Genomic DNA, 16,981 nt, shown 5'->3' with positions numbered 1-16,981 from the left:
TGTGGAGAAGTCCAAACCATTAAGCACATGACCGATGAATGCTCCATCCATGCACATCCTGGCGGTATCGCTGACATCCATACTGTGTCAACCACCTCATTGGACTGAATGAGGAATCTTTGCATTCAATTATGACGATCATTAAGAAAAACAACTGTTGCTTTTCACAATGCCATATGAAAGAAGAAGTAAGCAGCACCGGCATCCAATGTGGCATTATAGTGCCAGTAGGGGGGCGATGTTGCTGATGATTTTCCCATTAAAACTAATTTGTGAGTTAATGTATAACATTTCCATCGTGACAACAGCACGTAATAATGGTCTACTCATTTTTATGAAAGCTTTCCTTGCAATATAATTTGACATATATAATTGTTTACGTATTAGTATAATGATCACCCTGTACCTGTTTCTGTAACTTAATTGTAATTGTTCTATGATCAGTCTAAGAATTGTGTATCCGAGCCAACTTACACTATGGTGATTTAATTACTTAACAATTATTCATGTTTGTGCAATATTTTCGATGTCTCATGTGACAGTTGTTTTTGCTCTGACTTCTATTTACTTAATGGCTCTACTTCATTTTATTGTTTTGCTTTTGTCATTTTGATGACCCAGGTTATTCATGCAACATCAAACTTGTATATTATGATTTGGTCTCTTGAGTTTTCTCACCTGGTTAAAAAATATAAAAAACTCGACTTGGTGACGGAGATGATGGTGTTGTTGTGCTGTGCTGCAGCTGTCGTGAAGAAGTGGAAATGAGGAAGCTGGGAGCTGCAGGGACTCGAGGCAGCTCACACAGCTTCTCACCAGTATGTATGTGTGCATGTGTGTACAGCATCTGTGCAGCGGGGAAGCAGTGGCTCAGTGGTCAGCGCACTGGCTACAAACCTAGCGATCCGACTTTCATTCTCGCTTGCAGCCAAAAATTAGTGACGAATATATATAAAACCAGTCATGGACCTCCCCTAGGTCGACTCAGCCTTAAATGAGTACCTGGTGTGGTGTGTTAACACCAACACTCTAGACAAAGGCAGCTAGGTATGGTTCTGGTCACACCACCCCTTCATGAATGCGCCGTGCCGGCCTTCTTTGGTGCTGACGAACAGCACTTCCGCAAGAGCCTCAAAATGCTATACAGGGTGAGACGTTGTTGTTTGTGTGATTTACAGGTGTGCAAGGGCGGGCATTCGGCTGTGTCCTGTCTCCCTGTGTGGTTGGACAAGGCAGAGGTGCTCGTTCGGCTGGGGCTCACGCAGCCTGCACACTTCCTGCTGGCTGAAATACGCACCACCGCCCAGGTGATTATTGATTGGGGTTTCGGTGTTAAGACAATCTTGAAAGGTTTCAGTGTTAGGATATGATTGATAAGGTTAACATACATTGTTCCACAGCCATATTATTATCATAATTAATTTATCGGTTAGGCCACGTAATGTTCTGACCAAATTGTATTTTACACTATGAGATCTCTTTTACCAGTGGCAAAATATAATGGTAGGTTTTTACCCTTTTAACTGGTACAAAACTGACACCTTTATTCAAGGCATCATGTTTGCAATGACCACAACACAAGTAGTCAATAAAGCAAACAAAAAGAAGCAACTCTGATAAGGATAATAATATGCACTGTCCTTGAAGTTGATTGGCCCACACCCGAGACGGCTTTCTTTAGAGCCTAGTCCCCATTGGTGTAGGGCCAGATGACACCAGAAGGCGTACAACTCAAAAACAGTGCAATATCAGAGTATTGAGAGTTCGGGGTAAACATTTACACTATGAGATCTCTTTTACCAGTGGCAAAATATAATGGTAGGTTTTTACCCTTTTAACTGGTACAAAACTGACACCTTTATTCAAGGCATCATGTTTGCAATGACCACAACACAAGTAGTCAATGAAGCAAACAAAAAGAAGCAACTCTGATAAGGATAATAATATGCACTGTCCTTGAAGTTGATTGGCCCACACCCGAGACGGCTTTCTTTAGAGCCTAGTCCCCATTGGTGTAGGGCCAGATGACACCAGAAGGCGTACAACTCAAAAACAGTGCAATATCAGAGTATTGAGAGTTCGGGGTAAACATTTACACTATGAGATCTCTTTTACCAGTGGCAAAATATAATGGTAGGTTTTTACCCTTTTAACTGGTACAAAACTGACACCTTTATTCAAGGCATCATGTGTAAATGTTTACCCCGAACTCTCAATACTCTGATATTGCACTGTTTTTGAGTTGTACGCCTTCTGGTGTCATCTGGCCCTACACCAATGGGGACTAGGCTCTAAAGAAAGCCGTCTCGGGTGTGGGCCAATCAACTTCAAGGACAGTGCATATTATTATCCTTATCAGAGTTGCTTCTTTTTGTTTGCTTTATTGACTACTTGTGTTGTGGTCATTGCAAACATGATGCCTTGAATAAAGGTGTCAGTTTTGTACCAGTTAAAAGGGTAAAAACCTACCATTAAATTGTATTTTGTTAAGACTCTTCACCACCTGACATAGTCAAATAAATTAACTTGTCACATGTACAGTACTAGCGTTTTATACGCCACTTATTATTGTTTCAGCTTTTCTCATTATTCTATTTAAATAAGAGGGTACATTTATTCGTACTTATGTCTATTTTAAACCTGAGAACATACAAACTCCACACACTCACACATATTTTCCTAAACTCACTCAGAAAGGCACCCAAGTCAGGAATCGAGCCCAGGTCCTTCTTGCTGCTGGTCCTGCGTGAGTCAGGTTCACCGGGCCGGCTAAAATGCAGTTAACGGGCACAGTTGCTGCACCCATGGCATCTGGGTCTGTCCCATGACCTGTCAGTGAGCCTTCGATACTTCACGTGGCCTCTGAGTGTACCTGGCCTAGCACAGGCGCCGTGGTGATGTTACCGCCACTTTGTGGCGAATTGTGGTGGCTGTTGTCGCTGTTGTTGTCAGGTGCTGGGTGAGCAACGCAGTCTGGGCCGATGTCTCTGCCTCCTGGCCCAGCTGTCCCTTGGTGAAGGATACCTCGGGGGGGCTGGCGGGGTTTTGGAGGTGGCAGGGGGCCCCTGCGGCGAGGCTAGGCCTTTCCTGGAGGCCGCCCAGGAGGTTTGCGGGAACATGGCACATGTCGGGAACGTGGCCATGACCCGAGCCGAGAGCCTCGTACAGAGCGCAGGGCCGCACTCGCAGCGCCAGGCAAGCACACACACGCACGTGATTCTCTGTGTGTCTGTGTGTGCGTGTGTGTATACAAGTGCATGGTGCTAGCCACCCACCCCCTCGTGTATCGTGGCGGCCTTCATAGGTGCTCGTTGATCAATAACAGTGCCGAATATTTGAAATGGTCCTGGGTCTCCACTGGGTCGACTCAGCCTTAAATGATTACCTGTAAATATCAGTCACTGGGCAAAGGTGACTGGAAGTGGTGTTTGACACCCACCCCAGCACTTTGCCCCAACAGTCTTATTAGAGACTCTTCGAGGGATCTTTGTCATTGTACAGTGAGGTGAGATCTTGCATGGAGCCCCAGGCCGAGGGAGATTGACAGTTCTTTTGTGTTTCTGACATTTGTGAATAATCGCACCAACTATTGTCACCTTCTCACCAAGCTGCTTGGCGATGGTCTTGTGCAGGTCTACAATCTTGTCCCTGACATCCTTGGAGAGCTCTTTGGTCTTGGCCATGGTGGAGAGTTTGGAATCTGTTTGATTAATTGTTTCTGTGAACAGGTATCTTTTATACAGGTAACAAGCTGAGATTAGGAGCACTCCCTTTAAGAGTGTGCTCCTAATCTCAGCTCGTTACCTGTATAAAAGACACCTGGGAGCCAGAAATCTTTCTGATTGAGAGGGGGTCAAATACTTATTTCCCTCATTAAAATGCAAATGAATTTATAACATTTTTGACATGCGTTTTTCTGGATTTTGTTGTTGTTATTCTGTCTCTCACTGTTCAAATAAATCTACCATTAAAATTATAGACTGATCATTTCTTCGTCAGTGGGCAAACGTACAAAATCAGCAGGGGATCAAATACTTTTTTCCCTCACTGTATATATGTATGCATGTGTGCAGGCGTGTCGGGTTCTGGGCCGGGCAGTGCGTGCTCTCCATGCCGCGTGTGAGCGATGCCCCAGCCAGGAGCAGCACCTCGGGCCCATGGTAGCCTCTCTGCAGTACAGGTGGGAGCCTCCAGCAATGCCAGATTCAATGGTTATGAAGTTTTAAAATGCTTGTTTACCCAGGAAATCCCCAAGCACACACTCACACTGGCACCTTCACACACAAAGACAAAGATCCCCCGTATAGCCTTAACACGCTTTTGGGGAAAGTGCTGTTACCGAGCACCGATAATGGCCAGCACGGCACACGAGGGGTGGGTGGCCAGCACCATGCCTGACCGCCTTTGTCTGCTGAGTGGCAATGTTTACACATCATACCATCTACTCATTTGAGGCTAAGTCGACCTAGGGGAGGCCCAGGATCGGTTCAAATAATCGTCACTTAGGTTTGCCATGAGCGGGAATTTAACTCAGGTCACAGGGTTAGTAGCGCAGTGCGCTAACCGCTACACTACCACTCCACACGAGGCGATCACACACGCACTCACACACACACACTGTAGAACAGGGGCAGAACATACAAACTCTGCATGCTTACTCACTCAACAACAATAGCCGTCATTCGCTACTAAATGGCGGTGACGTCACCATGGCACGTGCTAGGCTAGGTGCATTCCGAGGCCACGTGAAGTGTCGAAGGCTCACGGAACAGGGGCAGAACATAAAAACTTCACACGGAAAAGCACCTAATCGGGAATCGAACCCAGGTCCATCTAGTGGCACTATCACTACACCACGCTGTTGCCTTGATGCCATGTGATGTCTTTGTCATGTGTCCCAGGATGGTGTCCGTTCTGATGCAGGCCGTGCGATCGCACTGCGAGACTGGCAAGGAGCACGGACCTCAGTGGGACCCCTATGAGGGGACCCACATGGATGCGTGGGGTCGGCCTCCCTGGGAGGACTTCTGCCCGTTCACTGTCGGCGAGACACGGTCCGTTTCAAGTCCCTGTCAAGCCCGTCTGGCAATCAGGATAATCAGCCAGAGACTTTCAATCAAGCGGCTCTTATTCCGCAAAATAATAATAATATTATTGAGTACATTCTGTGTCTATGGGCCATTTGTTGTCGGTATTAAAAAGAATAGGCTTTACCTTTTCCGGCAATAATGCAGGTGTTAAGGTGTTAAAATACCAAATGGACACCTATTGCAAGGCATCAAGTCTGCATTAACCACACATGGTAGTGGTAAAAATGTTTTACATGTTAATGCAGATTTGATGTTTTACCACAACATTTTATACCATGAAATCAGCCTGTGCTTAGAGCAGCTGCTGTTTGGATTGTTACATCACAGTACCTTGAGAGTTGGCAGTGGCAGCTTGGCAAAGCCTTAATCCAGCAGTGGAATGATCATGGCTGATTTTGATGATGATGAAGATGATGAAGATGATGAGGAACCTAATTACCAATTAATCACACTTGCTGTGGCTGCAGGGAGCTGAAATCTGTGCTGAGCAGTCTGCGTAGGGCCGGCGAGGAGCTGGTACAATCTGCGGAGACGCTGATTCAGAGCGGGGAGCGGCACCATACGGCACATGCCCTCATGCAGGCCGCATGGGCACTCGGGTACCACACAGAGGGAGAGTGTTTGTGTGGCAGGGTGTGGTGTGTGTGGCAGGGGAGCGGTGGTGTAGCGGTTAGTGCGCTGCGCTATGAACCCGGCGGTCCTGAGTTTGATTCCTGTATAAGGCTATACAGGGAATCTTTGTCTTTGGTGTGGCACAACATCGCTTGCAGCTGGGGTTAGCATCGTGCCCCCCTTCTTCTGATTCTGAGGGGAAATGGGTAAGGTTCAAGACTGGCTCATGCAGCTCCAACAGCTGCATTGGGTATGCAGCCCAAACCTCCCCAGAGACCCTCGCTGAAGGAGGAGGTGTTCATGCTGGTTGAGAGAAAACGACAGGCTCACTCCCGTCATCTACACAATCCATCATCGGAGATTGAGGAGGCTTACCGCACCCTTAGCTCAGAGATTCAGAGAGCCGTGCGGCGCTGCAAGGATGAGTGGTGGGGTTGGGTTACTGAGGACATGGAATCTGCCTCAGTAACCCGCAATCACAAATCACTATTTAATTCCATCAAAAAAGTAATGTGCAGTGCCTCACCTATCATCATCCTTAAGGAAAAGAACGGTAATCCGATCTCCGACCCTCAGCAACAGGTCTGCAGGTTTGCAGAGCATTTTTGGAAAGGTCTTGGGGGAGGGGAATTTCCTCAGCCCAGACAACATCATGGGGCAAGGTGGGGACGACCCAGTTAGGGCTGTCGTGCCTCAAATATTGGCAGAAGTAGCCACCCCTTCTGAATGGTTGGCTGAGGTGCCATCTGTGGAAGTGCAAGGGGCGATCCAAAGTCTGAGACCAGGAAAAGTGCCGCGTCAAGATGATCTCCCAAGATAAATTCTGAGGGAGGGTGGCATCTGTGTGCAGACTGCCCTACATGACATTATCACAACTGTCTGGACCACAGGACGGGTTCCACAGGATTGGAAGGATGTAACAACTATAGGGGCATCTCTCTTCTCAGTCTGCCGGGAAAAGTCAGGCACACTGAGGAGAGGCTTGTGAAGCCACAATGTGGTTTCAGACCAGGGCAGTCCTGCACGGATGCCATTTCTCTGTCTGTCTGCTACAGCAGAGGTATAGGGAATTCCAGAAAGACCTACATCTCTGCTTTATTGACCTGGTCAAGGCCTATGATACCATCAACAGGCCAGGGCTCTGGGTAGTTCTTCGTGCTTTCAGAGTCCCTGACTCTTTGCTCACAATCAATCAAGGCCTTCATGATGGTAGGCAGGCCCGGGTAAAGCTACGTGGCCAGGAGTTGGAGCCATTCCCTGTTCACCTTGGGGTTTGACAGCGATGTCCTCTGGCTCCCACATTATTTAACATCATCTTTGACCACGTAGTTCGAGAAGCTTTCCATGGCTGTACTAGAGGAATTTCTATCTGGTACAGATACAACGGCTGATCGATGCCCGGATGCGGTAGAGGGATGGCTCCTTATTAATCAACCATGTTATGTATGCTGATGATCTGATGATTGCTGCTCACTCAGAGGAGGAGCTGGAGACGCTGCTGCTGAACCTTGAGTGTGTCTTATCGTCAGCCTCACCAAAACTAAGCACCTGCCCGGGTATTTTGTGCCACCAAACACTCCACCCCCTCAGCTCCCCATTGGTGATGGAGCGGTTGTGGAGAGAGTGGAGAGTTTCCCATACCTGGGCAGTTTGACAGCAGAGGTCTCACTCAGAATCATTCGGGTAGCATTATCTTTTCATCGGCTGCGCAATGCTGTGTGAAAGCTACCTGGTCTGTCGCTCCGCATGTAGCTTCGAGTCTTATTGGACACAGTCATGCCCTCCCTTCTCTATGCTTGTAAAACGTGGACCCCTCTAATGGAACATCTGTGCCGGTTGGAAACATTCAGGCTGGAATGCCTACGATTCATCCTGAGTTTAACCAGGCTGGATTGTGTGAGGAGCTCACAAATCCTTGAAAGATCTGGACACATTCCCATCAGTGAGCTCCTCCGGCAGGCAAGGCTGCGTTGGCTGGGTCATGTAGCCCGCATGCCCAGCCACTGCATGCCCAAGCAGCTTCTGTTTGACCGCATAGAGGCGGCTAAACGGGCACGACATGGGCTGGAGAAGAGATGGACTGATGCGGTACAGGAGAATGTGGAACTGAGTGGCGGAGGCTCATAAAGGACGCTACTGGGCAGTTGGAGGCAGTCACCCTCCAGCAACAACGGAGGGCGGAGGAGCGACGCTCACAACAACGAGCAGAGCGCCGAGTAGCTAAATTACAGCAAGTTGGCACAGTAGGGGGTACAGCTAATGCATCTACCAGTCATCTCAGTCAGCCAATCCATGGCACCTGGGTTTGTCTCGAGACCTCCTGTCAGCGAACCTTCGACACTTTACGTGGCCTCAAAGTGCGCCTGGCCTGGCACAGGCGCCATGGTGATGTCACCGTCACTTAGTGGCGAATGGCGGGTATTGGCGTGGCACAGAAAATTCGGTACTACACAGAAAAGAGAGCGTGTGTGGTAGTGTGTGGCACGAGCACTCGGGTACCACAAGGATAGTGTGTGTGGCAGCATGTGGTATGGGCACTCGGCTACCACAGAGAGAGAGAGAGTGCGGGACAGCATGTGGTACAGGCACTCGGGTAGCACACAGTGACAGAGAGTGTGTGGCAGCATGTGGTACGGCCACTCAGGTACCATACAGACTGAGTATGTGCCAGCGTGTGGCATGGACACTCGGGTAGCACACAGAGAGTGTTTGTTTCTGTGTGTGTCTGCGTGTGAATGTGGGGAGCAGTCCTTATCACATTGTGCGACAAACCCAGTGACCCGAGTTTGATTTCAGTTCACAAGCAACATCAATGATAACTTACTGAACTGGTCCTGGACCTCTTTTAGGTCAACTGAACCTGAACAAGTACTTTATACAGTGTGTATATATGAGCACTGGGGAGCAAAAGGTGGCCGGGCGTGGTGTTGGGCACCCACCTCATGTGGTGCCGTGCCAGCCTTCATAGGTGCTCACTCACAGCATTTTCCCCATCAACTTGTGTAGGCTACACGGGGAATCTTTGTGTGTGTATGTGAGTGTGTAGGCTGCAGGCAAGGTGCAGTAGGGATGAGGAAGTGGTGAGGCAGAGCCTGCTGGAGGCCTGGGGCCTGGGTCGCCGTGCAGTGCTCACAATGGAGCGTAGCTTCCGAGAGACGCAGACCCTAATGCCAGCTTTACACGTGGGTACACACACTGCACTATTACTATTATTACGCTTGTTTTACCCAGGAAAGCCTCACTAAGTATCCAGAGGGTCTTGCCCAGTGTTTTGCAGTTCGGGGCAATTTTCCTACTATGTGTGTTCGCTATTGAATAGTTTGCAAGTACATTTTCATCATCGGAATGTTTGGCCATTACCAGTTACATTGCATGTTTGTTTAGCTCTGAGAGTAAACTGGAGAATCCGAAGGAAACCTATGCAGAACAGGTGGAGAAAATATAAACTTCAAACAGTTTGCATGTCGACAATCGAGCCCATGTCCTTCTTGCGGCGCCACCCCTGCCGCCCATATTAACCATAAAATACAATGCACTGTCTGCTTTACAGTCGACATTAAAGATCCCATAACGTCATTCAAAATTAACCCAGAGGAGACACGTAGAACAGGGGAAAAGCTCCACACTCATACACACTTACACGTACTCTCACATAAGCACACACGCTCATACTCTGCATAACAAGGGGGAGAACATAAAAATGGCACTCAAAAAGGCGCCCGATTTGGGAATCGAACCCAGTAGCTTCTTAGTGTGTGGCTCACGTGTTAAAACTCTGCTGCCCTGCCATGCAATAATGATATGCAGCACTAAAGTATATAAAGAACCTAAGAGTATAAAATCCTGCAGTCACGAAAGGTTCTAATCAAGATTGAACCGCCTCTACGGGGAGGTTTTCCACACAACTCAGGCATAATTTCAACCGAGAAGATGGATGCTAAATTTAGCAATCTTTGGAAGGACTTGATCAACCAGGTAAAGTGTTAACTGTTGATTTAGCCGACTCTCTGAGTTGCGTTATATTTCAAAATGTTGTTAAGTTTGATATCTAAGCTTCCTTGTCACATTTATTTTCTCTCTCTCACCCAAGCCCTCTTTGAATTTTATCCCCACCCTCTCGCTCCCTTTATGGCCTCCCCCCCTCCCCCTCGATATAATGCCTCGTCACAGAGGCATGTTTCTCTCTTTCACCTGAGGACGATCGCTTTTTGTTGCGATCGAAACGTCGTGATCTATTATTTATTTCCCTATCTACGTGACTTCACCGAAATAATCTACTAAGAGTAATAATTAAATACTTGAGCATGTTTTCATCGGCACTATCATTCTTACAGCAGAGGGCAGTCACCAAGGAAGCACAGAAACAGTTTGCAGTGGATTCACAGTCTAGGTCGGTATTACTATGTGTATCCCTAATTTGGCAATGGCCTACTCATTTCTAATGACGGCAGATGATCTTTTTTGTTTTTATTACAACGCGATCCCGGTACAAAGTATCGATCGCAGAACGGAAGGGGAACAGAAATTCTGCAAACAACAGTCCGACTTTGGCACGACAGCGCCCAATTAAGGGGGGAAACTGGGCTCACTTCCCCAGGTGGGGATCACGTGCGGGGACATGAAAATGTATATGGGGAGGGGAGAAGGAAAAGGAAGGTCTGAAGAGGGGAAGCATGTAAAAACTACCCCCCCCCCGTGCCCACATCAGGGGATCTTTAACCACCACTGTAGTATTTTACGCTTAATCCACACTGCAGTAAATGACCAGGGCAGCCTGCCGCAATCGAGTCACGAACCACTTCAGCAAGAAGTACGCATGTTCCTGCTGGGCCATGCCACCGCCCACGTTGACATCTTGATTCAAGAAGTAGCTTCACCCATTCACCCCGACTGGTGCCACGTGTTGATGTCTCAAGAGTGCACAGGCGCTGCCCGCGTGCTGCCTGGCCTCCGTGAAGCTACAGCTGGTGCAGCTGCTTCAGCTGGGCATGGAGGAGCGCGAGCGTTCGGAGCGGGCAGAGCGAGCCCACGCGGCTGGGCGTTCTGCCCTGCAGCGCCGTGTGGAGCGCCACCTTGACACGTTACTGCGGGAGCAGCGCTCGCCAGCGGAGCGGCACGTGGTGAGAGAGGGGTGGCATGTGCCGAGAGAGGGGCGGCACCAGTTGGGGTGGCACCACGCAGGCGTTTAATTCCTTCACACCTGGCCCTGTCTGTTCTTGGGACCCGACGATGGCCTCCTGTGAGCAGTCCAGATCATTTATGGTGCGATTTTCAGCTCTTGTTCCATTTCATTTGATGTTCCAGCACTCACTGCTTCACTCCAGTCACTCACTCCCTCACTGGTGATCAGTTGCATTCTTAATCACTCTTATATCGAAACTACCATGATTATTGTAATGATAATAATTGCAACGAAAGACAAGCGAGAAGGCAGCCGGCCGGTGATCCGGTGCCAACAATTACCCAAGCTCTGCATTCCCCTACATATTAAGGTGTTTTGAGCGGTTCGCTTTTACATGTGAGAGAAAACCAGGAGCACTTGGAGAACTAACGCGTGCGAGGGGGCAACACTCTATACCATACAGACGGAACAGGTGGAGTCCAAATTTGCTGTTTCGCGTTATAATGGCAAGCCTCAAATTAGCTTTGAGACATTGGTGCTGATCTACTGTTTACATCCCGACGCCAGTAGTAGACTTTCCAAATTCCTATGGATACATCTATCCACAGGACAATCACTGTTGTTTTCCCCACAATGTAGTCACCATTTTAGCAACCATGATGAGAGGGACGGATGATGGGCTGAGTCAACCCCCCAAAACCATACCTAGTATCTCGGCTGTAATGTTCGTGGGTGTGTGTAAATGTCTCCATCAGGGAGCGATGGTGCAGTGGTTAGCGCATTGCACTCTTGTGAAAATTCCGTCACAGTTCCTATGATCACTGTTTCATTGCTTTCATGGCTTTATTTTGGTGATTTCGAAAAGTGTATTGGTTTAGCCATGTTTGTTTGTTGTAGTACAGAGTTAGACTGATGGCCTTAATCTAAGTTGGCTTGTGGTTGTTGTTGGTTGTTTGACTTGCATCCCACTGGGATTTTTGCACACAGCGTTAGTGTACGGTGATTTTTTTCTGCAATATTTTGCTGTCTTTTCTTGGATTTTCTGTTTGCACTCAGTCACATATTCACTTTAAGATGTTTTTTGTTCATGTTTTTGTTTGTTGCGGTTGCACCCGATTCAAGAGCCGAATGGCTCACAGGGCTATACCTAATAAATGAACTTGAACTTGAACTAAGAACCTGAAAACTTGAGTTAAATTCCCGCTCACAGCCAACATTGCTTACAAATATCTGAACTCTTCCGGGGCCTCCCATAGATGTTTGTACCTGGTGAGGTGTGTTAACATCAGCACTGTGGAGACAAAGGCAAACGGGTGTAGTGCTGCCCACATCCCTTCAGAGTTGTGCCTTGATGGCCTTCATAGGTGCTCACTAACAGCACTTGCACCAACAGCCTGTTAAAGGCTACATGGGGATACCTTTGTCCTTGTCTCCGTCAGCTGTGGAGCAGCACCCTGCGCTCCCTGCCGCAGACGGCACTGACGCAGCTCTCGTCTGCGCTGCTGCTGCTGAGTCGGGGCCCTAATGAGGACCCTAACGGAACCCAGGGGGGACTGGGGACCCCGAGGGGACGAGTGGCTCTGCTCTCCGCTCACTGCTTGGGCTGTCTTTCCAGGCTGCACGAGCCACAGTGGCAGGTACGGACACGTGCTGCCTTCACTCACACATATGACGTATTTGTGTACCGGAATATTTGACCTGGACAATCTCTTGAGATGGAATATCGCGTTTTCAAATTTGTCCAGGGTATCAATTGACACACACATGGCAAGCACGTGATGACATGTGTAAAAATATTTTAAATCTATAACTTATACATTATGTATTCATACGGTAAGTATGAATGCAGTCAAATACTTAAATAAATAAATACACCTATTTTAACACTTGTTTACCCAGATGTTGTCAAGAGAGGGCAATGTTGCTACATGTGTAGTGAGTTCAACCGAGTCGCAGACATACTCTTTACCAACACAAAGGGGTAACTGCCCCTTTACCAGATAACAAGCTATGGTGGTGGACCACCAGGCTAACTACACTAATTGCACCGTAACTAGCTACAACGTGCTGGAGACTTCTGCAGAACGTAGAACGCCGGCGAAGGTTTCTTTAGGATAACAACAGCGCCGGTCCCTCTGGGGGGCCCGGCTTATATCCTCCGTGGCGGGGCTCACTCCGCCCCTGGCCACGACCACCTTCCAGAACCCTCTTGCAAGATCTCGACCCGGACCACGTGACCGCCCCCAGCCCCCCACTTGGGGCCCCTCTGTATACTTGAACGGTCACGGGTCCTCTTGGGATAACCAGAGTCCACGGCCTTCAGCACCCCTTCACTGTGGCCAGCGCTTCCACACCCGATCCTCTAGGGCTGGCATTGCACGCCAAGTGTGTTGGCATCCATCGCTGTCAATCAGCGCTGACTGAGCCCCTCTAGGGCCGGTACTGCACCCACATCCCAGTGGTGTCCGCAATGTCAAGACACCGCACACCGTGCCTCTCTAGGGCTGGCATACACAGTGACATCCAACGTTGTTACTACATCACCCCCCCCCCCCTTCATAGCACTCAGCCGTCCTGGCTGTCAACTCCCCCTTAATAATCAACTAACAAGTGTAACCAATTAACAACAACTATGTGCGCCTCAACAGTAACAATAACAAATAAATAAATACCCCAGGCCACCTATACAATATACACACTATCTACAAATATGCATTAATGGGCGAGGAAAGGGGGTGGAGGTACAGAACAACAAGCAAGAAGAGATAGAGAGAGAGGAAAAAACAATGCAATAAAACGCGAACGCTCGGAACCCCCTCCATCACAACCATCTCCCACTCTCACTGTGTAACAACACCCGCAAGCACAATAAGGGGTAGGTTCAGCCAATAGTCAATACGGCCTGCCGAGTGCGACAACTAACTGACGATGTGGGAGCATGTGTGTATGGGGGGTCATGAAAACCGCAAAGTTTTTGATCGAGTCCTCGTGGCCGGGTTCCCAGGGTAGGTGGGCTCGCTCTCCCTCGAGGTCCCGGGGGGAATATGCAACTGTCCCGATGAACCCGGCTCCTCACGGGGAGCAGTCGGCCAGGCCGACGGGCTCTCGTTTTCTGAAGCCAGCACCTGAGAACGGGATCACACACCTCAGCTCGTCTGATACACACCTGTGCTGCGGGTAGAATGTTATCAATTAGCTCCGAAATGATGGTCGCCAACGCACCAGTGTCGACGACCATCCTAATTTCGACCCCCTCAATCTAACCAATAACGACATATATAATATATATGCATTGTCTTTTAAACTGATTGGTCTACACCAGAGATAGACTTCTTTAGGGCCTAGTCTCACCAGTGTCAGACCAGAGAACGCCAAAAGGCGAACAATACTTATGGTTAATGCAGACATGATTCCTTGTAAAAGGTTTCTATTTGGTGTTTGAACATCTTAATACCTGTTTTATTGCCAGAAAGGGTAAATATGGTAATGGCAAGACCAAATGTACTCAATTATTATTATTCATTATTCTGATTATTAAGGAGAACTGGGGGGATACGGAGCCAGAGCTCATGGAGGAAGACGATGGCTCTACAGAACTGACTTTTCTATCATCACCAACACCACCGGTTCGCCACGTGCAGGTGAGTGACCGTGTGTGTATGTGAGTGTGGCAAACATTATTACAGAGGCGTAAGAAATTTCAACACCACTTACATACTGTGTCTGCTTTTTATCGACCTGGTCAAGGCCTATGATACCATCATTAGGTCATGGTTTTGCATTATTCTACATGCTTTTGGGGCCCTGACCCTCTGCTCACAATCATGAATGGCTTTTAGAAAGCATATCAAGGACGCTACTGGGCTATTGGAGGCAGTCGCCCTCCAACAACAATGGAATGCAGAGAAATAATGCTCACAATAACAAGCGGAGCACCGGGTGGTTAAATCACAGCAAGTTGGCACAGTGGGGAGCACAGGTGGGGCATCTGTAAGTCATCGTCAGGTAACCCATAACACCTGGGTCTGCCCCGTGACTTCCTGCCATCGACATTTCGATACTCAAAGTGCATCTATCCTGGCACAAGCACATTGGTGTCATCACTGCCACGTAGTGGTGAATGGCAGCTCCTGTTGATTTTGAGTGTGGGCGTGTTTGTGTAAGTGTATCTGAGCGAGTCGGTCTGGTCGACTGAATCGTCAACATAGATAAAGGATTCAATGATTGGAAGTTCATGGGAACAGTAACCATGGTAGTAGTGATAGAAGAGTGATACGAAGGCAACTGATTACTGATGAGTGAGCGAGGTGACTGGAATGAATCGGTGAGTGGTGGATCATCAATCAACTCAAGAGACGATGGGTCTGGGTTTCGGTTTGCTTCCTGGCCGTGACTCTTCCATCGCCACTTCCATTTGTCACCCCCTCACCACCAGGCTGAGCTGTCTCTCCCACAAGCTCAGCTATGTCAGTCTGTGGAGCTGATGAGTCAGGCACTGGGCGTTGCTCTGCGGGAAGGTGACCTCCACACAGCGTCGAGTGCTGCGCTCGCCCTCACGGATGCCATGGGGCCCTCGCAGCCACGGGCAGCGGCACAATACCTGGCGCTGTTCCAGGTGAGTTCATATGCACACACACTCGTCACTCGCACATTCATGTACAACAACAGCTGCCTTTCGCCACTATGGAGCGGTGACGTCACCACAGCGCCTGTACCAGGCTAGGTGCACTTTGAGACCATCAGTGAAGTATGGAAGGCTCGCCGGCAGGAGGTCACGGTACAGATCCAGGTGTTATGAGTTGACTGACTGAGATGACTGGCAGATAGACAAGCTGTGCTCCCCACTGTGTCACCTTGCCCTGTTTTAGCCGCCCGGCGCTCCGCTCGTTATTGTGAGTGTCGCTCCTCCACTCTCCATTGTCGCTGGAGGGCTCTCTCCCACTTTCCACCACGCTCTTAACCATGTTCTCTCCCTGCTCTCATTCATGCTCACCCACACTCTCACCCACTCTTCCCGCACACTCTCTCCGCTGCTGTCCCCCATGCTGTTACCCATGGTCTTACCCACACTTTCCCGCACTCTCCCCACTGTTCCAAATCTCCCACACTCTCTGCCGTGCCACTAGAGCTGTGTGGCAAGCCGGGCTCTGGCTGTGGTACTGAGGCGCGTGGCCGGGGCAGCAGGGAGCTCACGTGCGGCCGCCTGCCTCCACACAGCCACGCGGGACCGTAGACAGGCTGGATTCTGCTGCCCCCTCACTCCTCCTGTTGCTGCTGCTACTACTGCCCCCACAGGCAGCACCGCCGCCACACATGCCCTGAAGCAGACGGTGAGGCCTGCTCACTCACTCATTCACTCGCTCACTCGCTTCCTCGCTCACTCTCTTTTTCACCACTTTGGCAGCAGCTCATTTTACACATGGGGTGATTTTTTGAACAATTGTAAATCACAACTCACCAATCAAACTGCACAAACACCAGTCTCAAGCCACTTATTTAGCTAGGAAAGCCTCACTGAGTCTCGGCAGTCTTTCTCAGGAGGGTTCTGCCAATGTTTTTCAGAGTAGTGGGCGATGTTGCTGCTGTGTCTAATCCAAATTGAGTAAATTGCTGGTCATTTATCAGCATTGGGATGTTTGGCCCATACCCGTTACATTGTAGGGTTTTTTGTTTTGTTTAGCTATGGGAGGAAACTGGAGAATCTAGACGTATTCCTTTACAGGACAGGGGGAAAACACGCAAACTCCACACAGTTTGCATGTTGGGAATCGAACCCAGGTCCTTCTTGCTGTGAAACACAATTGTTATCACTGCACAACCCTGCCGCCTGTATTCACTGTGAAATATTATGCTTCGTTTGTTTCACAGTTGATGTTAAAGATCCGCGTAACATCATTTGAAACGAGTAGGGCATTGTGTGCTGGCGTCATGGTCCAAATGTACAAAAAAGTTGACACCACAAATGACTCAATTGGGATTACACATAGCAACCTCGCCCCCTAGTGTGAAAACTACTGCAGATCGTATCCGTGAAACATCACACCAATTCCAAATGTACTCCATTACTATATTAAGTGTGGAAAAATAATCTAGCTCACTTATTCCCACAGCTCGAAGGGCATAGATTGTGCACAGCTCATTATCGCTACCATGGGTC

The 16,981-nt window shown here is 48.8% G+C and overlaps 1 protein-coding gene across 1 annotated transcript in view; it reads left to right on the top strand.

Moving 5' to 3' along the window:
* CFAP46 (cilia and flagella associated protein 46) overlaps positions 1–16,981 on the top strand; it is a 67,146-nt gene that overhangs the window by 37,339 nt on the left and 12,826 nt on the right. The window contains exons 34-45 of the mRNA XM_078602248.1: positions 746–818; positions 1,179–1,307; positions 2,953–3,195; positions 4,074–4,180; positions 4,902–5,054; positions 5,558–5,689; positions 8,749–8,884; positions 10,619–10,822; positions 12,264–12,461; positions 14,364–14,465; positions 15,260–15,439; positions 15,951–16,154. Of these exons, the coding sequence (XP_078458374.1) occupies positions 746–818; positions 1,179–1,307; positions 2,953–3,195; positions 4,074–4,180; positions 4,902–5,054; positions 5,558–5,689; positions 8,749–8,884; positions 10,619–10,822; positions 12,264–12,461; positions 14,364–14,465; positions 15,260–15,439; positions 15,951–16,154 (1,861 nt within the window). The remainder of the gene's footprint in view (positions 1–745; positions 819–1,178; positions 1,308–2,952; positions 3,196–4,073; positions 4,181–4,901; positions 5,055–5,557; positions 5,690–8,748; positions 8,885–10,618; positions 10,823–12,263; positions 12,462–14,363; positions 14,466–15,259; positions 15,440–15,950; positions 16,155–16,981) is intronic.

The sequence above is a fragment of the Lampetra planeri genome, chromosome 1 (assembly GCF_965212315.1).
Source record: "Lampetra planeri chromosome 1, kcLamPlan1.2.h2, whole genome shotgun sequence".
NCBI lineage: Eukaryota > Metazoa > Chordata > Hyperoartia > Petromyzontiformes > Petromyzontidae > Lampetra > Lampetra planeri.
Note: the sequence above shows the minus strand (reverse complement) of the source record. Positions and strands in the feature narration are given on the sequence as shown.